This window comes from Mastacembelus armatus, chromosome 1 (genome assembly GCF_900324485.2).
Source record: "Mastacembelus armatus chromosome 1, fMasArm1.2, whole genome shotgun sequence".
Taxonomy (NCBI): Eukaryota; Metazoa; Chordata; class Actinopteri; order Synbranchiformes; family Mastacembelidae; genus Mastacembelus; species Mastacembelus armatus.
The window spans coordinates 17664239-17687117 of NC_046633.1; the positions used below are offsets into that span (position 1 = coordinate 17664239).

At 40.8% G+C, this 22879-nt stretch overlaps 1 protein-coding gene and 1 long non-coding RNA gene across 3 annotated transcripts in view; one reads left to right on the forward strand and one right to left on the reverse strand.

Annotated features, from left to right (window-relative positions):
• The window catches only part of grk4 (G protein-coupled receptor kinase 4), a 39013-nt gene that overhangs the window by 15555 nt on the left and 579 nt on the right, over positions 1 to 22879 (reverse strand). For both annotated transcript variants that reach the window (XM_026304364.1, XM_026304366.2), the window contains exons 2-5: positions 11740 to 11835; positions 6545 to 6657; positions 5361 to 5438; positions 4737 to 4837 (exon numbers count right to left, since the gene is read on the reverse strand). In XM_026304364.1, the coding sequence (XP_026160149.1) occupies positions 4737 to 4837; positions 5361 to 5438; positions 6545 to 6657; positions 11740 to 11835 (388 nt within the window). The remainder of the gene's footprint in view (positions 1 to 4736; positions 4838 to 5360; positions 5439 to 6544; positions 6658 to 11739; positions 11836 to 22879) is intronic.
• On the forward strand, positions 7798 to 22546 carry LOC113128797 (uncharacterized). Its single transcript, XR_003295540.1, has 3 exons — positions 7798 to 7859; positions 22187 to 22290; positions 22441 to 22546. It is a non-coding gene; the product is annotated as an uncharacterized LOC113128797 (long non-coding RNA).

The window sequence follows — 22879 nt, forward strand, 5'->3', positions numbered from 1 at the left end:
AACGGGATATGGAGGAAACATTTTCTCTTTTTTCTTTTTTGTTTGTTTTGTTTTATTACTGAGCAGGAGATTTAACAGAACACGTAATCTCATCTTATTTAACATTTGAACGTGTTTGTTTGAATTTTTTGTAAAGTTCCAGGTGTTATTGACATGACTGACCCGGAGGAAAGGAGGGGTCATGGCATCACAGCCTCATTGTTTCCTGACCATACAGGAACCATCAATAGACCATGACTGTCTTGAAAAACCCTGACAGCCTCTCATATTAGATGTTTGACACCATGTCCTCCTTAACACTGCTGCAATCAATCATGGACTAAACTGTATGTATATATATATATATATATATATATATTTCTTACAAACTGATAAATATTGGCAATCATTTTTTGCAGATTACATTATTGAAAGTCGGGTGAGACATCTTTCCATTTTTCAAAGCTTATCTTAATTTTTATGTGTCATTTACTGACAGAAATGTCCAAGAGCCCACCCCAAACTGTCAAAACCACCACACATTTTTCATATATATATATATATATATATATATATACACATATATATATACATATACATATACATATACATATATATATATCAGTTTGGGGTGGGCTCTTGGACATTTCTGTCAGTAAATGACACATAAAAATTAAGATAAGCTTTGAAAAATGGAAAGATGTCTCACCCGACTTTCAATAATGTAATCTGCAAAAAATGATTGCCAATATTTATCAGTTTGTAAGAAATAGCTATTTACTTTAAGTTTTGACACTCTTGTTTATTCCATTGGCTCACAGGTGACTCAGGCTACTCCTGAGGGGTAGTGTTCTAAACAATTTGGGCCCCAGTTTCTTTTGTACTGTGCCCACAATTTACATTTTGCCATCAATTTCATACTATTCTATAGAAAAGATGGTGGCAGTAGCACACCAACAAAGGCAATGACTTACAGTATCTTAAAGATTTTAAAATAATAATAGCATTTTAAAATTATTATAGAAAAAAAAAAACATTACAATAACAGTGATAAACTGCTGAGTAACTTGTCCTGCATTTGCACAATCAGCCTACTAAATGAAAGTAGCGAGATTAGGCAGATTACACATGCAGGGCCAAAGGAAAGAAAACTTAAAACTTGAATGCATTGTTAGAAACCTAAAAACGAGTGACCCTTAGGAGAGTCAGTGGCCTGCAAAGGACAATTAAATTGTTGGTCACAGAGAGAAATGGTTTGGAGTTGTAAAGCTGGATAAACAGCAAAGTAATATCAGTTGCACAATATGCAGGTGGCCTGTGATGACGAAGAGTGGAAACCCAACAAAACGCTTCTGCCATTTGAAAACACAACATTGCCATGTCAGTCTACAGAAAGCCTGCTGCCAGTCTGCTGCATTAACAGCCAAGGTTGCACTTGTGATAACATCAGTTCAAACCCCAGGAGCAGTCTGCCTTTTCACTCATTGCCCTCAGATGACAAAGGTCTAAAACAAGCAGGGAAACAGTGAGTGCAGTTTCATATTTCATGGCGAAAGACTTGGTGCCAGGTACAGAATAGTGGGAAAAATGGGTTTCAAAATCTAATGAAAGTGGTTTACTCCAGGTACAAAGTCCCAGGACGGAAACATTTTCAAAAACTGCCCTGCCTCAGCTTTTTCTCCTAGAAATTAGGGGAAAACTGGAAGAGCAGCTTTACGCACTTCACCAGTACTCCTTTCCCCACTGCTGACCAGTGTGATCACAGTCTTTTCTGCCAGCCTACAACACATGACTGGAAACCAAAGTTACATACCAAAGTTCCCTCCTTTACCACCCAGAAGTTGAAGAGATACTCATATCTGGCCAGGAGATTTTCCTTAACCATATTTTACAGTTACCTCATCACTAAGGAGGGTAAAGAAAGTTGCTTGTGGTTACCGGCAGCACTGGGGTGGCTGCTCTTGGCCACAGGTTTGAGAGCAGAGAGTTTCCACAGAGGGAAGCACCCTCTGCCATGTAAAAGAAAACTGAATTATGTCATCATGGGACACTGTTATTCTGCATGACATGAACATCCATCGGTGTACAGTGTCTATTTTATGACTCTGTCCTCTGCTACTCCTGAGGAGTTCGTACTAATATTATTTTGTATATCCACGCCCAATTAAAACTCATCAAAATTCCCTGTCAAATACTGGTCTGCCCTGTAAGATCCACACACACAACTGATTGTTTTTATTAAACGCGCGTTTTTCCCAGTTCATGTTCTGTCCTAAATGTGTTGTCAAACCATGGCCTCAATAAACTAATGCTTTGTCGTTGAGACTCACATCTATGTTCACTTATCAGGCAAATGAACTTCGGTCAGTCTTAGAAGACAAAGATGGTCTTGGAGACTTAAAGAAAGGGGCTCCAGAAAGGCAGGAGCCTAGCAGTGCCTGGCTTGGAGTCGAGCCTCAGACAGACACCACTGGGTGTTGAAATAAACACAGCTACAATATGGCTTTTGTTGCACAAAGGGAGGAGGAGAGGAAAAGAAAAGGGGAGAAATGTCAGCAGAGAGACCTTTGTCAAGATCCACAAAACACAGTGATACACATGTACTGAACAGTCACACTCTACTTTCATTATGACATAATCGTATGTTCCACTGCTGCAGAAGAAAATCCATGAGTGAGCCATTACGCTTCTGCTAGTGGGTGTGTGGCTCCACTGAAAGTCACGTTTCCACGTGGAGCACCATGCTTTCCTACAAGCCTTCCCACTGACAAATAAAACTGAACAGAATTACATAGTGGAATTACAAGAAATTAAAGAAAATCCAAATTCCACAAGGGAACAGAAAAATGATAGTGGAAGGAGTGATGACAGAACATGAACAGGAATCCCATTGAAAAACATCTCAACTGCTGTTCTTTCAGTTACATAAACACGTGTCTGTGTTGTTCAGTGTTTGTGCACTCTGCTATTTTCTCCTACTCTTCTTAACACTTTCTTTCCATTACTCCTCACCTTTCCAGATTTTTCCTTTTGCTCTCTGTCGGTGTCTGTATTCAGCCCCTTATGCTGTACTTTCTGTCAGCATATCACTTTATGCTTTTAATCCAGTCAAAATTTGAGTGAAGCAAATGCTGCTTCCCTGTATAAACAAAGTGTGGTCTTCATCTCTGTCACACCAATTTTCTGTACCCCTCAGTGTCATTTTGGCTTCACAGAGGTTTTTAAGCACAAGGGGAAAACTGAGGATAATCAGGGTTGCCTGATGTCAGTTGATTTGATCTGATATTTTCACATCATATAATTTTCTTATCTTGTTTTACTGTTTTTGTACATCTCCCTAACAAAAAATGCAACAACATAGAATAAAATGTGTTGTAAGGTAATTCACATCAAAATTCTCAGCTTTGTTTCCCTGTCTCACACTACTACTACTACTACTACTACTACTACTACTACTACTACTACTACTACTACTACTACTACTACTACTACTACTACTACTCATCATAATAATAATCATAATAATAATAATAATAAAAACAAAGTATACACTGAATTGCAACTCAAAGCAAACTGACTTGCTGGTAACTTTATAATCCCTCTTTACATTCTCCAAGGTACCAAATTATAGAAAATAAAGATCCTAAACTTAGGACATGATTATCCAAAATGAAGCAAGAATAATAACACTAACACAAATTGGAAAATCCTTATGGTGTCCAGGAGCAGCTTTTAAAATCCTAAAAATTACTTTGACCCATGGTTTAACTTTACTGTGATGCAATGTTTCCTGGGTAGGGCTGGACAATTAACAAAATTTAGCATTTTGCCAACATTACACATCTGTCTTACCAACTTAAGCTTACTCACATCACAATTCTCCATAAACATTTAAATACCCTTTAATCCTGGAATAAATACAACCATATGCACATTACCTTCAGCCAACCAATCATGCTTCAGGCAGTCAAACGGTTCATACTATAATTAATGAATAACAACACAAATAAGGAAACATAGTAGACGTATTTAAACTAGTTATCATGGTATTTCCATGGTTAATGTGGCAACTTATCATGATACACATACACAAAAAAATCTACTGTGACAGAGTTAAATTATTGGGCTAATACAAAGTTATGTTGAGGTGTGTGGATGTGTGTTTGCAATGAGAAGTACATTCGGGTAATAATCCCTGGTCTGTTTGCTTCTCCTGGCTCTCAGAGCAGGAAGCAGAAACACCTGCAAGAGACTGTGTGTGTGTGTGTGTGTGTGTGTGTGTGTGTGTGTGTGTGTGTGTGTGTGTGTGTGTGTGTGTGTGTGTGTGTGTGTGTGTGTGTGTGTGTGTGCGTGCGTGCGTGCGTGCGTGCGTGCGTGTGCGTGTGCGTGTTTGTAAATTTGTGTTTATGTGTGTATGGGGGAACACTGAGGTGGCTGTTGTTTTCATGCCAACCATCCGGATGCTTTCTGCCCACTGGTCTTTTTCATTCACCCTGACTGTGTGTGTGTTTACAAGTCTCTCTGTATATGTGTATATGTGTATATGTATATATGTGTGTATGTGTGTGTGTGTGTGTGTGGGTGTGTGTGTGTGTGTGTGTGTGTGTGTGTGCGTAAGATACTGCACTCCAGGTGCCAGCTGCCTCATCATCACTTGTGACAGGGTGCACTAGTCCACACAGTCAGCAAACACACACATTTTCTGATGGAAAAAGACTGTGTTTTGACAGCCAGAATCAAAGAGAAAGAAGACTTACTTGGTGCAGTCATTGAAGAGCTCCTTGCACGGACTCTGCTCCAGCCTCTCCCGGCACCCAGCAACTACATCCTGGGGTATGTCTGGAAGATGTGCTGCCGACTTAAGGGTCGAGAACAGAGTGAAAGACATTAAGAGTGGATCAAAACAAAGTAAGATGTTGGTGTAATATGTATGTAGACTGTCAATAAATCAAAAAGTTGTTAGTCAGCTCATCCCTTTCTGTTTGTGAAGGTGTACATTCTGGCTAGTGGAGCATCAAGGTTGTGAACAAGACTTCCCCTTCTGGTGTGGTTTTAAAACAAACTCTGGCTCATTTGTCAGTTTGGTCTACTTTGTTTAGGGCGTACCAGATCACATCACACATGGTTCTTCAAAGGCAAATATTTGTTTAGTCATTAAAAAATGTTAATGTAATGATAACATAATCAAACAAAATGAATTATTAAGCAAAACAGCTTATGAAGAATTGCCATCAAAATAATAATAGCTTTAAAGTACTGTCTAAAAATCATTAAGTTAAATTAGATAATTAACGAAGATTTATGAGGCACTTGTTGGACATGTGAACAACTTTTTCATGTCCATGTCCATTTGTTGTTGAAAAAGTGTATGCATGTTTTACCCCATTATTAAAGTAGGTGTCTAAAACATTCAGCCCACAGTCCCTCCTCTTCTCGTCAGGAGCTAGCTGGTACATGGCCTGTCACAGAAAAACAGAAGTGTGACCAACTACACCAGTGCAGGAAGCCATGCTTATTCAGTCATCTTTAATATCTCTCCAAATAAGGTCTGAGAGAGAGAGGCATCTGAAGGCAAAGAGAAAGGTTAAGACAGGAACAAAAAGAGAGGGGGAGAAAGAGACAGACAAAGAGGAAAGGGTGATGTAGGGAGGTTAATAAGGAACAAGGACAAAAATCAAGACACAAATAAGCGTGGGACTGCAGACAAATAGAAAGATGTTGCTGATAACATCTAATCTTAGTCAAGGCAGTAAACTGGCAGCCATGTTCATCCTTACACTTCGCCCAGTACATCTGTCACCTACCAGAATGACGCCTCAGTTCTGACCCCGTCGCACCATCACAGATGGTGTTTTCGGTCAAATATGGCTGTAGGCAGTGAGTTGGTCTGGAGTTTGCTGCTTCGAGTCATGTGTTTTGTTTGAAAACAAGCTCGCTGGATAGGAATGGGACCAAGCTGTGCTACCACGCAACATAGGCAGGGCATGAAGTCCATGATTGGACTAAGCAGTAATGTTTCTCATTTCATTTCTTGAACATTTGTCAGCTAGTATGTGTATGCGTGACTCCCAGTACATGCTTGTCAGGCAACCTTAAAAAGACTAATGTAGCTTCCTAATTAAATAAGCATGATTCGCCCCTGTTTTCCTTTCTGGCATACCTCTGGGGGCCTAGACACAAGTTTGGGCCTGTGTTTGCCTGCTCACTCAGGGGACCTGCCTCTGACGTGGGCTTGACCTCATGGAGGAGTGCATGAAGGACAGGGAGGGGTCTGCTCTCTGACAGCCTGTGTAACTCCTTAATCACCCCCTACGCCCATCCCACCCACCACCTTACACCACTGCCAAGAGCAGGCAAAGGACCAAGACCTTACTTTCCCTTCCTATTGCTTGGCTCACAGTGGCCCAAATCAGCCCCGTCCCATGGGAGAAATCAGAGAGATGGAGAAGATAAAAGAGATTGAGACAGGGAAACATGGACAAGCAAGTGAAATAGGATGTGCTGAAAGAAGAAAAGTTACTAGAAAATCAGAGTAACAATAAAGGGCTCATATTCCATCTCTTACCACAGCATCCATAAACTCGATGCAGCGTTTCAGCTCAGGCTTGGTGTCACAGTACTGACGGAATAACAGCCGACCAATGGGTTGCTTCTCACATAAACTGGTGTAGTCCCTCTCTGAGAGGAAGAGAGGAAAGGGAGGCAGAGACATAAGGAGAAATATCATTACACCGGAAAAACATACTATAACCGCAACTTGAAAGCCTAGCTTACTGTTTTCTCTACTTATCAAACGTTAAGAGTAAGAAAGAAACCCATGGGTGCTTTTTTTCATGTCTCTGCAGTTACGCTCCAGCCCCCCCTCAGCTCACTAGCTTATTTCACCAGCTGTCTTTGGAACAGGTGTTATTCAGACATACAAAAAAAATACATTCTTCACAGATGAATTAATTGTTTAATTGCTGTGTCTAGCATTTATTTCATGTTGTTTTAAAAATGACATTACCATTTGATAAAAGAAGAACTAAATTTTCTTTTGAAGCTAAATGAAGCTAAATTCTGAGCAATACTGATGCTTGCTAAGTACTGGATAACAGATTTGTATAACTTGCAGTTTTGACTAAGGAAAACCCAAGAGGTTTTCCATAACATGATGACAGAGTTGCTAAATGCTAACAAAATACACTGTTTTGTCTTTCCAAGACAGGAAGGGGTTCAGTTTCTACTGTCCAGGAGAATGATAGAAAGCATTATAAATTAAAACACAAGAGTTAATGAAAAAAACATGAGGAAAACAAACCATAGTGCATAGGACAAAACTTTAAATCTCACATTCTAATAATGGAGCAATGTATTTTAGTTTGAGTAGATCAACCATCTATCTGTGAAGTATTTCAAAGGTATATTTCCCTAACCTTTAAGAAAAGCTCTTTTCATATGCACATCCAATAACTTCATGTTAGCAGTTAGGCTGCCCCTGCTAATACACATACTGAAGTTCCCTCAAATATAAGCTACACCTTAAATATGCTTATGCTACTATGTAAAAACAAAACACACAGCATGTCTGTGTTTTCAGTATATGTGTGTGTGTGTGTGTGTGTGTGTGTGTGTGTGTGTGTCTCCTGTGCAGCTGGCCCCAGCCTATTAGAACTAATAGCACCCATTTGAGTCATACTTCCTCTGGTACCAAAGGAGGAAGAAGACTCAGGATGTTTCCGTTACTGGTTGACAGTGCAGACACACATGCAGACAGACAAGATAAACACACAAACAAAAATAGGCCACACACATTGACATGCACATGCAAAAAGAGGAGGAGGAGGGATGCATGGGATGAAAATTTCTGAGTGGTGACAGCTACAGGACAACCTCCAACAGTAAATCAAATCTTTAAAATAGCACTTCCAGCTTTGTTTATGCCTCAGCATTGTCCTCTGCTCTGCAGCTCATTGCTTCTCATTCAAACTGAAAGCTTATACCGCCACAAAACCTAACCTATCAAAAAGAAGAGTGTAAATACATGTTTTTATTGCTTCCCTTTCCACTGTGTGACTGCTGTGTTCTTTAAAAAATAATTTAACAGATCTTTTGTATCGCTTAGCCTATAGACATGCGCTTTCCTTTTTGATCACCAAGTTTTTGAAACCCTGCTTTGGTCTGTCCCTATCAAGTGTGTTCAGCTGTGAGCTGGAGCTAGGAAAGCCCCCACATACACACACACTCATAGCTGATAAGGGCAATGTTAAGGCACTTGCACAACAAAAACGTTTGGAGCAGTTTATTTGAGCTCCACAGTGTTTACCCCTGTATGCTGACATTTTCAGCCAGGTAAGAACAATGTGGTTTGAGTTAGATGTACTCAAATAACTGCTTCACAATTCTTGAAAATGTGGCTCTCTGTCTACTTCAGTAAAAACAAATGTGTTGGCCTCCATCAAAATATTGTCTCTTGGGAATCACTGGACAGGTTTACCAAAACTCTGTCTAATAAAGAAGTCTTGGGAGTACACATGACGTCTGTTTACAAGCTGGTTTGTTTGCAACTGGGCAAACAAAACTCAACATTTTCCACTGTTGTTCAGAAGACAATTCACTTTGAAAACTTAAAGCATGAATTGTTAGCATCTGCTCCTCTGCAACCCAAAAGCTAGCAACCACAGATTCTAATTTTTAGTTTTCAGTTCTTATTTTGTCATGGGAATTTATCACCCCACCAAACATTTTAAAGACACTGGGTTTGAGGTGCTCGTTTAAAATGAGCATCCGTAGGTTTCTGCATGTTGCTTGAGAACAGGTTTTGGTGATTTCCATGTAAGGACTATTGTGCCCTGCCACTCCAGGTGCCATTGGATCCCACCCCTCTGCTCCGTCACAGGAAAACCGGTCACAGTTTCAAGTGACACACTCCAATTTGCATAAGGGGGGAAATCAGAGAATCTGTGTAACATTTCTGAAAAGCTTGTTTCATAGGAACAAACCCAGTGAGCAATGAATCTGACATCAAATTGATGTCTCTTGGTTGCATTAAGCACAATAAAAATTAAGATGCAGTACAAGATAAAAAAGTGCAGTGTTTTATTTCTAAGCTTATATCACTCTCACTTGAAACGTATTGGTGTTTAAATTAGACTACTCTGAAACACAAGCTTGGGACAAGTTTTGTCACAAGATAAAAAGATTTGGCAAATAAATAAATAAATATGTTGACAAGCCCCACAAATCACACACCACCTTCACTTCCCATTTAAATAGAAGGGAGTCTCAGCAGTTGAATATATAGTATGTAATTTTCTGTCATCATTTGTTTGCATTTTAACCATACATGGGGATCTGGGATTTGGCATCAATCTACACCCAGGGATACATAAATTACTTTAGTATCTGTGTTTTCTTAACTTAATGGTAAACAAGTCAATACATAAATTCCTCAAAAAGCAACAACTATTACAGGGGTAATTCATATGTTTATATTCACTAAAACAGTAGAGTGATGACAACTAAATAAATCCTTTATTCCTGAGCGGCTTGCAGTTTTTGCAACCTTTGTGAATCACACATACAACACAGACTATGTCAGTGTTTATTAAGGTCTACACATAAAGGCAGAAATAATACTAAATCACATGAACCTTATGTCTTTGCACAATGTTTCTCTTTATCTTGCCTATTAGTTTACAGAGCAGTCTTTTTATGTACACCCTTCACATTATGTAACTGGATCCTGAGCAAAGACCTGAAAAGAAACCACAGTTTCTTTGGCCTGGCCCTGGCCCTATTGCATGAGAGCATGCATATAAATATGTGTATATATGTGCTCGAGCTGATTCCAGGCTCTAAATCATTTAAATATGACAACGTAGAGCAGCAATGCTCCAGTGAAACATTTCTTCTTTGGCTAAGAGAACTCTCTCACCAAAGGAAAAAAAAAGAAAAACACTGAAAAAAAAAAAGAGAAATGATAGAGAAAGAGCATGCACACGGCAAAGTGTCAAAGAAAAATTCAACAGAAAGTAAGAAAATTAAAAAAGGTTAAGAGGTGCAAAGCTTGAACTAGCATGGACTAGTAACTGTGCCAGTAGAGAAAGCTGCAATTACAACTTCATTAAAACTCCAATTTAGACCAAGACAGAGTGAGTTAGTGAGACAGTGAATGGCCAGTTAAATGTGCACAAGTGTGAATGTGTGCAACAACTGAATGAGTGCATGTGTGTTTGTGTGCACGCTGTTAAGGCCGAGATCTACGTATTGGCCAACACTCACTGCTGCTACGCAACAACAGCTGTGTCCCTCCATCCAGTATACCTCTGGTTTCAGAAGTGTATTAAATAGGATAACACGTTTACAGTGATCAACAGTAATACATGCACATCTACTGTATGTATTGGAGGAATACCGGAAGAACAGAAAAGTGAATGAGAGGAAAAAAGAGGGAAAGTGGTCTAAGGTAGACAAAGTGGCTGCAATCCACATAATGTAATCTGGGCTTCCTAGAAGTACGACACCCTTGTCAAGGCTAAGGTCAAATGCCTGACATTATCAAGACACAACAAAGACACTGCTATCAGTCAGTTGCTATACTGTAACCTTCTACCCACCATGCCTACATGGGGTACAGGCATGTGTATGTGTTTCCACACGCGGGTTTGTGTGCATGCGCATGCCTACACGTCTGTGTGTTTAAGTTCACAAAGGGGATTATTTTGATCCTGCGCTCGATGTGATAGGGAACTTTTGCAATAGTGTCTATGTAATAGCGAATTCAACACAAGCACAAGCGCGCACACACACACACACACACACACACACACACATAATGCACACAGCGCATAATGGTCTTCAAAGTTCAAATCCAAATGGCAATAAATACGTATGACATGACAAGTAAGATGCTTCTTCACACTTAGGATAACATTTATGTGCTGTTTTTAAAACAGGTAATCAATCAGTTTCTATTCATTAAATCTGTGAAGACAGATCCACAAGTAGCACAACCGAGATATCCCTACTTTCCTCTGCCTCTTCCTCTCCTGTCCCTGAAAGATCTTTCCTCTTGTTTTAAAAAGCCTCTCTTTCTTTGTTTCTGTTTTCACTTACTCTCTCCATAACTCTCCTGTTCTGCCACTCTTATGTTGCTCTGAAGTGGTGAGAGAGATACAGATAGTGGGAGAGGGAGGCATGTAGATAGAAAGAGGGACGGAGAGTATGTGGGGGAGGGTAGCACTGCAATCTCTGGCAGAGAGAGCTGTGACGCACTATTACACACACAGACACAAATACACACACATACACACAGGGAGTGCTGTGGCATGCAGAGAACCAGAGTGGGTGAGTGGGTGTGAGGAGGGAAGAGGAGATAATGCAGCCCAGGAGTAGAGCCCTGGTCTGGGACACAAAAAGAGAATCCTGCCCCTAATTTAAAGTCAAACCTTGAAAGACAAGAAGGAAGCAGGAGTGACATATTTTGTTTTTCTTTTCATGCAGTCAATGAGACACACACAGACATCATGTTAAAAGAGACTAAGATTACAGCTGAGTCTTACGCACACCCACACACACATAGACACACACACACACTCACACACAGAGTTTCCTGTCCCCTGCCTGTAACAGCGGGTGGAGACGGGTAGAAACAGGAAGGAAGTCCAACATGAACTTCCTCCTAGAGTCAGACCCACCCCAGCAACACAGCATGGCATGCTATCTGTTTCATACCCCCACCGCACCCCACTCCACACATGCACACATTATGTTTCTTACCAATAGTGCGGCGTAGCTCCTCACACTGGCTGATGTGAGGGAGTTTAAGCATCTCCTTCCATTTCTTACTGCGGCCATTCCTCTTTCCTCCTCCACCTGAGAGAGAGAGAGACAAAGAGAGATTTATATCAGACCATCACACATCACGTTTCAGTGTTGCACTTGGAGTCCTCAACCACATTCATCTGGTGGCATTTTCAACACAAGAGACCAAGGGAAGGGAGTGTGTGTTTGTCCCAGTGAGGCAGGGACAGCTGGTTCATCTCACCAGTCACCTTAATGCATCATGACAAAGCACGTGGTGAAGAATGTTGACAGCTTCAGAGATCACACACGCACGCACGCACGCACGCAGCTGGCTCTTTCCCTGGACCACAGTCAAACATTAGCCAAACATACCTTTAACATAACTTTAACATTCATGGGTTATCACCCACACTCACATACAGAGCGGTGTCGGGCAGGCCTCTTGGCAGATCAGATGACCCTAATAAGAATGATGAATAACCTTTTATGCACAACGGGGCTCTTCAGAGGGCTGGGGTATTCAGACACCCTTCACTCCAATTCTTTTTTTTAATTTTTGATCATTAATCTACACTCGGTGCCACATGATGACAAAGTGAAAACAGAAATTTAGGAATGTTTGTAAATGTATTAAAAAGATAAAACTGAAGTATAGTTGTTTTTTTTTAATGAATCACTCAGCAGCAGCTGGAGCAGGAAGGTAGCTGAGTGATGGTCAGTCTGATCAGGGGTGAACTGAGGTATTTACTCTTTGAGGCAGAGAGAGCACTGAACTTGAAGAAATTAGTCAAGTATTCTAATGAGATGCTGCTTTGATTCGACAACTTACAGCTTATAAACACAGCAGACATTTTAAGACAAACTCATAATATTTAAACAGGAAATGACACCACGCATATCCTGGCTGCAACCGATAGGTGAGGCTTTTTGTTTTATGGTGTCTGGAATTTAGACTTAACAAGCTTTCTAAGACATCACTTTAAGCTCTGGTAATGTAAAATGGAAATGTGGCATTTTTTTAAAAAACTTAAAAACTGACAGCATTGATACAAATGTTTACTGTCCAACAAAGGATATAATACTAGAAAAATGATGATTATCTATCTATCTATCTATCTATAGTCTTTGTTAGTATAAAAATTGTAGTTTTTTCTGCTAATTTAATACCAAATTTTCCATATATAATATATTGTACAGCTGAGTATCAGTTGGCTTACTGCCTATCTGATCAACTATCTAACAAAAGCAAAATGCCACAAACATATGGGGGAAAACAACAACAGTTTTACCCACAGATGAATGGATGATCACAACGTAGTATTCCCACCTTATTACCAGGTAAGAAAACATTATAATGTCACTGGGCAGTCCACAGTCACTTTACTTTGCTGCACTACTTGCAGCAGGCATATCATTTACAGTACTACCTGACATTGCAGAAACAAGAAACTGACACCAAATTTCAAGCCCTTTTCACCCTTCTCTCTACCTTATTTTGAGTTTTCTACAACACTTGTGCAAAATTTAACAAGCCAGTTTTCTAAAAAGTTAATTAAATGCGGACATACAAAAAAACTATCCAACATACTGTATGTTAAGTCTGAAACTGGTCACAGAACATAACTGTGATTATCTTTTTTCCACTTATGAAATCTTACATGTAATCTACCATTTACAATAATGCATCAATTTAACAAAAGCATAAAATTAACCAACCGCTCAATTGTTTGAACTAAAAAAAAAAAAAAAAAAAAAAGTTCAGGCTTCACTTACATTTTGTGATTTAACAAATAAAAAGGTATAGTCTACTGCTCTCTTCAAGGGTTTTCAAAAGATTTGTGTTGAAGACACATACTTTTGGCTTTACATTCAGCTGATTTAAGTGCTTGACTGTCTTTGCTGTTTCCCCACTGAATCAATACACTGTCCTGAGCTAGAATGAACCATGTAGACTGTGGCACTTTAAGGACAATGGAGAGGGAAATCCTGCCCCCAAAGTTCAAGAGACACCAGCTGGTCCGGCAATGACGTATGACAGTTTCAACACAAACACAAGCAGGGGATCACCATGGTCAAACACCTGCAAATGCACACTATACCAACACAGAGGCAGGCAGCATGTATAATGTGCATGCTCTCACCTCTACAAAAACATTTTTATCCCATCTTCTTTAAAAACCAGTCATACCTCTAGGTCTTGTCCTAGGTTATGGCAAACAATGGCAACCAAAAACAGATGAACCCAATGTCAGCACTACAAGATGTCATCATTTCTGCATGGTGTACACGCATACACACAGATAAACGTACTCTCTTTGTTTGCAGAGAAAGAAAAAACAAAAGTGGAACAGCAGCAAAGACAAATGCTGGAGTTAAATGTTTGATAAGCTATTGTACACACTGTGTGATGAGAGCCAGTAGCACCTGTCTGGTTATTTTGTAGGAGAAATTCTTGCACACACTTGTACAGAATGATCGATGAATGAAGTCAAACAAGTTCAACAAAAAGTAACAAAGTGTCAGAGATTAACTTCTTCAGCTGTTGATACCATGAGATGGAAATCTAAATGTTCTTGCGTGCAGTGCCAATAAAGGAAGAAACGCTTATATATAGTTCAAAAGGCACAAAGCTGAGAAATGTCACCTAAACTTGAGGCCACATAAAAAGAGAAGATAAAGGACAGACGGAAGAACAGAGGAAAATGACAAAACAGCGAAGTGACAGGCATTTTAATAGCAAGCTATAGTAGAGAGAGTGTGTGTGTGTGTGTGTGTGTGTGTGTGTGTGTGTGTGTGTGTGTGTGTGTGAGAGAGAGAGAGATTGTGCATGTGCGTGCACATGCCTGTCAGAGTTGACTGGGCCACCCCACCCTGTTTAATGTCACTCTGACGTCAAAGCCATGTGTGCAGGCCCTTAATGCAGAAGGGATGGAGCAAGTATTTATTTAACTTCGGTTCTCCCCTCCGAGGGAACGCAGCCCTCCATAAACATCAACTTCAGAAAAGGTCTGCTCATTCATAGCCGAGCATCAGCCAGTGCTGAGATCATCGCGGAGGACCTCAGGACAGCCTTGCGCATGTGCGGCAGTGACAAGATCCAAAAGTCGGACCATGATGAGAGTCGCCACTCCACCGCGAGGACGCAAATTCCTTTCCTTAAAAGATTTATAGACAGCAGGAGCATCCAGGTATCACAGCAGTAAGACCTGATACACGTTACCATCGTGGTTTGAGTCACACTGGCTACACATCATCCTCTGTATTTCCATACTTCCTGTCACCTGTCAGCTATCCAGCAAAAGTAAGTTGCCACAAAAAAGGCCATGAAACAACTGCTGAGCAGTTCTAGCCACAGATGAATGGATGACCCAACATAACTCTCAGCTCAATTAATACAACTTTAAGTAACCACAGGCTTCCCTGTTGATAAGAGTCCAAAGGTTTGGCTTTTCTTTAAGAAAACACAAAGCACCTAGTGGCATAAATGCAAATCTTATAGAGTTCACTTTTTTTGTTGTACAGTGTAACCGCGTTTCTGAACAGCACAAGATAATGGCTTTTCATTACTTTTATTTAGTTTGTGGTACTATTTACACTATGCATGGATGCATCAGTTGTTTGTGCCAGTGGTGTATTTTGGTCCATTTTCAGGTCTGACCAGTTGGATGTATTTAGGAAATGGGAGTACAGAAAACAAACAAAAAAAGAAAGAAAGTGAAAGAAACAGTAAAGGAGAGAGTGAGTAGACAGAGTATTTTTATATCGCTGTTGGTCTGGAGTGAATGGGAGTGATCCTATGGGATCTGCTGCAGTTTTCAACTGCTCTTAGAGGGTGCAGGCCAAATACGGTGCAACGCCATCCCATACATGCTCCTTTCCCTTTCATCTGATGGAGAAGAAGGAACCAGACTGGAGGTCACACACATCAGAGTACGGCAGTACCGTCTCAGTTTGACCGCCCAGCCCCACCCCATCACATCAGAGTTCAGTGCAGTTCCCACCAAGTCCGACCAGATTTTTTTTAAATTTCAGTTCAAATAGTGCCCACATCTTAATTTACATCCATAAACTGGAAAAAGAAAAAAGACTGTATATCTGGAAATTCCTGTAAAACCAACAGAATTATGACTTAGTTGTGTAAATCCCAAAAGAGCAAAAAAAGCCCTTTCTATCTGTTGATGCCTGTAAAATGAGACTAAACCAATAAATTGGCCAATTTCTTATGTCACTATTAGCTGACATAGTGGCATTAGTGTGTACGCCCAGAAAAAAGCAGCAGTATAAAAACAGCAAATATATTTATTTTTCCAACCCTCAAATGAAGATATACATTGATAGAAATAACCACTACAGTTCACAACAAATATGGCAAATACAAGCAATGAGCGTTAAGATTTTTTTAAAATTAAAATTAAACAAAATTCTTTCTACATTCATTAAGAAAAACTGTTTTTTTGCACATATGAACACATGAAGGGGTTATTGGTATTCATAAGACAAATAAATCATCTTTCTGTGAGAATGTGAAGAAATTGCTGTGACAAAAAAAAAAAAAAAAAAAGAAAGAAAATGCTTGGAATGTGAAACAGCATCACTGGCAACTTCTTCTGCTGTGATTCCCAGCTTTTTAAGATGTTACCGTGAACAGAGCTCAGCAGTACTGCTGTCTTCACAACCCGTCTTTTTTTTGCATCGCCATATGGGAGAAGCCGCTCGCCCATCTGATGAACACATGTCACACGTTGACACCTAGAATCAGAGCAGCCACAAGGCCAGAAAATTCTGCTTGTCTGTGGCAGTGACAGACCATCCACAACATCAAGCACCCAGTATTTACATTGTCACACAATATGCACTTAGAATGAAGTTTCATCTCTAGGGGCTGTATGGAGAGCAAAGTTCAGGGTCAGTGTGCACTTAAAGGGCGCCACTGAGCATGAAACTGAATAAAAGTAAAACAAAAATATTAAAAGATTGAATAAGAAAGATAAAAATCCAAACATGCTGTTAAGTAACTCAACTACATTTTGTCACTAAGAGCAATTTCTTTAACTTTCAAAACATAGACTATACTGTTTACTAAGATATTTTTGGCCAAGGTAATCAGACCCTGAATATCTGCTACTGGCCCATGCCTCGTCTCATTTGACCCTGCTCTGACGCAGGCACATAGGTGGAGGATCTAAGCACAGAGCTGTGGTACTCTCCCAACAATATAACTTAAATGGTAGGAAATGGCAGAGGGTCACGTATAGTTTAGGCCCATTGTAATATGAGCATGCACACACAGAGAAGCACAATGGAGCTTGTACATGAAAAATGAATGGCCTGTTGCTTTTCCAGTCACTCTCTTATAAAGTGTGCAATTGGTTGGAGTACCCCTGATAAGGAAAACATTAGCTGTGAGAATCTGTGTTGGCTATTCATAGTCCAGTGTTTGCATAAGGTAATCTGTCTATATACTCACACTGAAAGACACACATCAACTGAGAGACAGAAAAAGAAACATGTCACATGTCACACAAGGTAAGACATGCACTTTTTTTTTTTTAACTTAAAATTTTGTTTAACACAAGCAGAAAAAGCACATACACACACTACACAGAGACATGTGCTCTTGCTCATTCCAGCATCATGCTGTAGGGTTTTGCAAGACCTTTCCTTCCTCTTCCCCATCTCTGCGTGCTCTGAGATATTCCATTAAACCTCACCGAGACGTGCTTGAAAACTGACCCTTGTTTTCACAGCGTCTTGAGGGAGAAGGGGGAGGGAAGGTCGGTGCAGGAACACAGTGAGACTAAACTTGAGCAGGACGCCCAGAGATCGAGTTCGTAAGAGGACAAACTGAAAGGTTAATCATCTATATGTTATCTACAGCTGTCTCTCAGATGAAGGGCCCACTGGTTAATTTCATGGCCACGCTGAAAGAACAGGAATACACAAAAGCAGCTTCTCCAGGCCTCAGCCCTTGAGTGTGGAACACACAGCACATATTACACCTTGAAGATTATCTTTGATAAGACAACACCTTCAAGCCATATTTGAAGGCAGGACTGGCAAAATTTAAACAAGCACAGATGCCAAAATTGTGACTCTAAGAACATTTTTAAAAAGCCAAACTGATAAAGCATGAAGGGGCTTGACATTTAAAACACTTGCTGCTAGACTTTGACTCTGCCTGACCACTAAAAACACTTTATTTGAACCATAAGAACTTGTAAATACACCCAACAGCACACACTGTTAAAATCAGTCTGACAGCTGGCATCTCATAGGAAGAACGCCCATTTAACAACTAATAAGACAGCTGGATCACTATCCCTATGATGTTCATAAAGCCTCAAAAAGTTCCTCTTATGCTTAGTGCATTTGCCAGAAACTGTGCTAATGAACATTTCAGTGGTCACACAGCTTAGCAATGATGCTAGAGCCATGCAGCAGAGCTTCATACGCAACACACTACATCTCCGACTCTGCACAGCCCTTTTGTTGGTGTAATAACTGCAAAATGAGACCCAGATCAAGGGACAGTCACAAAGCAATGTGTTTTATGAGCCTCAGCTGGAGGAAACACCCCTGAGTGTTGACAACAAGTGTTAGCCCAGCTATGACCATAAAGCTAATAAAGCTCCACTGGTTAACGTCACAGGAAAACCCTCACAAGTGATCTCAGAGGACATGAGAGTCTACAATTTGAAGGGTGGGGGAGAGGGGGCAGAGAGCAGAGAGAGGTTAGTGGCACCAGCTGCAGAAGTCCATGCGCTTACAACTTCAAAAAATATCAAAGCTTCCAACTTGTAAGGTGGAAATTAGTTATATAAGCAGGATAAAAGTCTCTTCTGTTTGTCAGAGGAATGTGAGCAGTGGACTGTCCACATTCCTTCCTTTTTATGAAGACAGCAGGAGCGACGAAGGAAACAGCAGAAAAAGATCTGGTGAAATCTGACACCGAGGCAGAGGGGCATGAGCACTTAGATACCCTTTATGTCTACTGACATATGTTCATGTCCCTGGTGCATAAGAGTCTGAATTAAACATTAATAACACTCAACTGTTTTCATTAGCCCATTGGACAGTTTCATTGCTTCTTATCAAATTTTGCAAAACAAAAAGATACTAGAAGCCACAATGACCCTTCACCAGTTCATTTCACTGAAGAGTCTGCCATCTGTATAAACTCAAAGTTAACATTTTGATTTCACCCTACATCGTCCTATTTGGCAAGGTTATACCTGCGACCCGCATGTCTTATTCCCAAATAGATAAAACGCATTCCTGTTGCAGATACATCCGGCCTACATTGCTGAATTATAGCCAAACAAAACACAGCATTCATCAGATTTTGCTGACAGCAGCTTAGACTTGTCATTGTATAAACTTTGAGCAAAAACCTGGTGCTCAAAATGACAGTAAACCCTAAATTGACCTGGGCATATGAAACACATCTAACCTGTACTGCATACAATTTCCAAACCTTTCTCAACTGCAAGACCTTTATCTGTCACACTGTCACCACTGCTCTCCCCACAGACTTGATTTATAACTCACAGCTGAATGTGACAAGTAAACGTCTCTCAAAGGGGATTTGGGGAAATGTAGTTGACCTTTAAATGAAGTAAAAGCAGAGGCAAAACAACCAAAGTAACTTTACTAGTAAGTCCAGTCTAAGATTTCTACTGATTCAAAAGAGCTGTCCCCTAAAAACGAATCAGATCCTCCTCTGGACTAAGCAGATAGTAATCACAGTTTCAAACATGATCCTCCTGCCAGTCATTTAAAACAGACATATTTTACAGAAGCCATGTTAAAATAGTTGAATTCAATGTTTTCAACTAGTTTGAAATTTAATATCAATTCTATGGTTGTCACCTATCAAGCCCAATCGGAAAGACACATGGCAACAAAACAATTGCTGTAAGGTGGTAACATCAGGGCAGAGAACTGATTGAGTTCTGATTGAGAACTGAGAAGTAATTTACAACTTCAGCAATGTTTTAATTGTATTCAGCAATTAAGTTGAGTTTTTTAGTTCTGCAAGAGGAAAATGTGTCTTTTATAAATTTTCCAGGGGGTACTCAGCACAGCTTGCTCCTGACATATACAGCTGCGTAAGTCAGCTGCAAGAAACATATCGGTTTGTATCAACAATCGCTTCCATTTGACATAAACCATGTTTTCATGTGAGAAAGGATCCTCAAATGTTGTCATGAAAGATTTTTGACAAATAAATGCAATGAGGACAAGATATTTCACAGCTGAAGAGTAAACATTTTTTCTTAACGGACTTCATACCACCATCTGCCATAGGTTGTTCTGCCAACTAAGGTGCTGCAAAATATTGTAAACAGTGGAGTCAGTAGGACAAACTATGATAACACTGTGTCTAAATTATCTCAAGTGCTTTTAACTGCATTATGTACTTCATGGTATCTGTAAATATCAGCCAACCAATACCTGTCCACTAACACCAGATGCTAAATGTATTGGTTAGATTCTGTCCTTTACAAGCAAATGTGAATATGGGTACTTGATGGTGTGAAAGGTGTTTACACTGTCATTATAATTACTGATGAGACACTCCTGATGTTATTTTACATGAGACTATGTGGAAGCATATTGCTGGGTTGAAAATAACTCATGTTTGGCTGAGCTTTTACATCCACATAAACTGTGGGTTGCATCTCTGCCAAAAGTTATCCTCTTGGTATTCTGACAATCACCACTTTCAGAAATGTCTAATATACTATCAGGGAGCTTTAGGAGCAACTTCCTCTAACAGTAGAACACAACCACCTCATGTGGTCTGAGAAGCCAGAAGCAAAGAGAAAAATCCAGATACAGTGGAAATGGTGGTTTTCTTTTTTGCATTGTCTACCGAATGTATATGCGAAATTCACATAGGCTCGGTGGGTACTGTGTCATCTCTAACCACTTCCCTTGACGTGTCATGTCAACTGTAGCAGACTGGGCACACCCTGTCATAACACTTCTCACTCTGACCACCCAGTTTCACATCAACAGGTGTATAAACGTTGACAAAAAAAAACAAGCTGAGTCTTTAAAGTGGTTAAGGCCTTAACGAACATTCAAGACAACATGATTAGACAAGTGTTAATTGTGAGATGGAGAAAAATAGGTAATCTACCATGGAGACCATCAATTCTGTGTGCACTCTACATTCTTAGTACACCAGAAAATTGGCATTTCCCCTTTCTGCAGTGAGTTCAGATAGTTACAGAACAACTGATTTAATGTCTTGCTCATGGACACATCAGCAGGGCAAGCTCTGGCTGACTCAGAGGCTTGGATCCATCTCCTGCAGCTCAACAACCGCCTCCATGCACCTTTCTGCTGCGTGTGGGAGCTTTGATGCCATGTAGCATGAAGGAGGCCAAAGAGAGACTCCTAGATAAAAGGCAGCTGACCTCTGATCCACAGGAGCTGTTTTCTGTCTGCTTTGGTGCTTGGTGGTGGGGTTTGCTTTGCAACTTTTGACGCTACCGTTGTTGACAAGTGTCTCTGTGACATACCGAAATACTTTGACAGGTACAAAACATCCACCTCTGGAAAGATAAATTCAAATCCAATTAGTCTCCTATGCGCCTTGAAGGGATAAATGGGGAGCCATTCACTGTTTTTTATCTGGGACATAAGTAACCTAGTGAATGGTATAGCAGGGTGAAATATCCAACACCTAATACCTACCTAATACCTTAATTTACATTCTGAAGTCAATGAATATTTTTTATAAATTTTAAATCTACATCACTTTTACTACATGAATTACAGGAATGATCGACTTACCAAAATCACGATTAATCTATATACTATACACATCAACTGGTTTATCAACAACTGTTGCAACACAAATGATACCATTGCAGCTACGACTGTCATGGTCAAACTGAGCCGCATGTTAAAAGATACCAGGCTCCTTCCACTCTCTACATTGTTCATCATGAAATATCACTGATGGGCTCTTAGGGCCTAAGGACACCGAGAGGCAATGAGCCTGTAAATCCGGTCACGGGTTAATTCTCATGACAATGTCTAGCACCATTAAGCCCCAGGTAAAAGAAAGCCTGATGCCTCGTAAGGAGCAGCTGTTGTTATGAAATGGATTCACTGCTGCTGTGCATAATCCATTTCACAGCAGTGTTGGTGTTTTGTCTTGAACTGGAACGCACTCTGAATATAATGCAAACCACAATCAGGGAAGGCCTCTGCATACGTACGCCGCCGATCCACGACCCCCGAGCAATGCGAGCACTCTTGAGCTCCTTTGCTGCCGAATACAATGGATCAGCTTGCACAATATCCCCTGAGGCCACCGACCCTACTGCTGCTGTCCAACCCGACTGTAAAAGTAATAATAAAAAATAACAAATCGTGTAGTAATGACACCTTTCTCCCTCCCCAGACTGCTGTTACTGTGTCGCACACCCACCCCGTGTCCACTCGCTGCCCCCCTGCTCTGCCACCTCCTGGAAAACAGATGGAAACTCGCCTCTTTTCCACCTCCAGGTGAGCTGCTGTGGGATCACCGGCCCGCTTAGCAGCAGGCGCACCCGGGGCCGTGTGTACAGAGCCTGGGCCGCCGTGCTACAGGAGGGGGATTCTTCAAGCCCCTCAACCTGAAACCTCCACCACACCGTTATTCCTTTATCTCAGCAGCTCCCAGTCACCAGCCGAGCGGCAATGCAGTGGCGTATTTCTGCGTCAAATACTACCCTCCACCTTCCTGGCCAGACTTTAAACACACCGGAGCCTATAATGACAGGTAACCAGAGGCTGCACTGGTGGGGGGGCTGGGGGGGGGGGGGTACGAATCCCCCTCCCCACACACACACACACACACACACACACGCACACCCCCTCCACCCACTGCGCAGCTATATTTCGCTCAATAGCCAGTGACGGGAATGCCATTAAACCCTCGTTATGTCATAGTAAATTGTACCTATCCACAAAACCGCTGGTGCTTGTGTGAAAAAATGTGCCCGGCAGCCTGTAATGCAACGCGATGCTGCAAACACTCCCTGCGTTGTTCATCTCCAGCCCGCTGGGCCTTGGCTCTGTTAACCTGTCCGGCAAAATGTATATATGTGTGTGT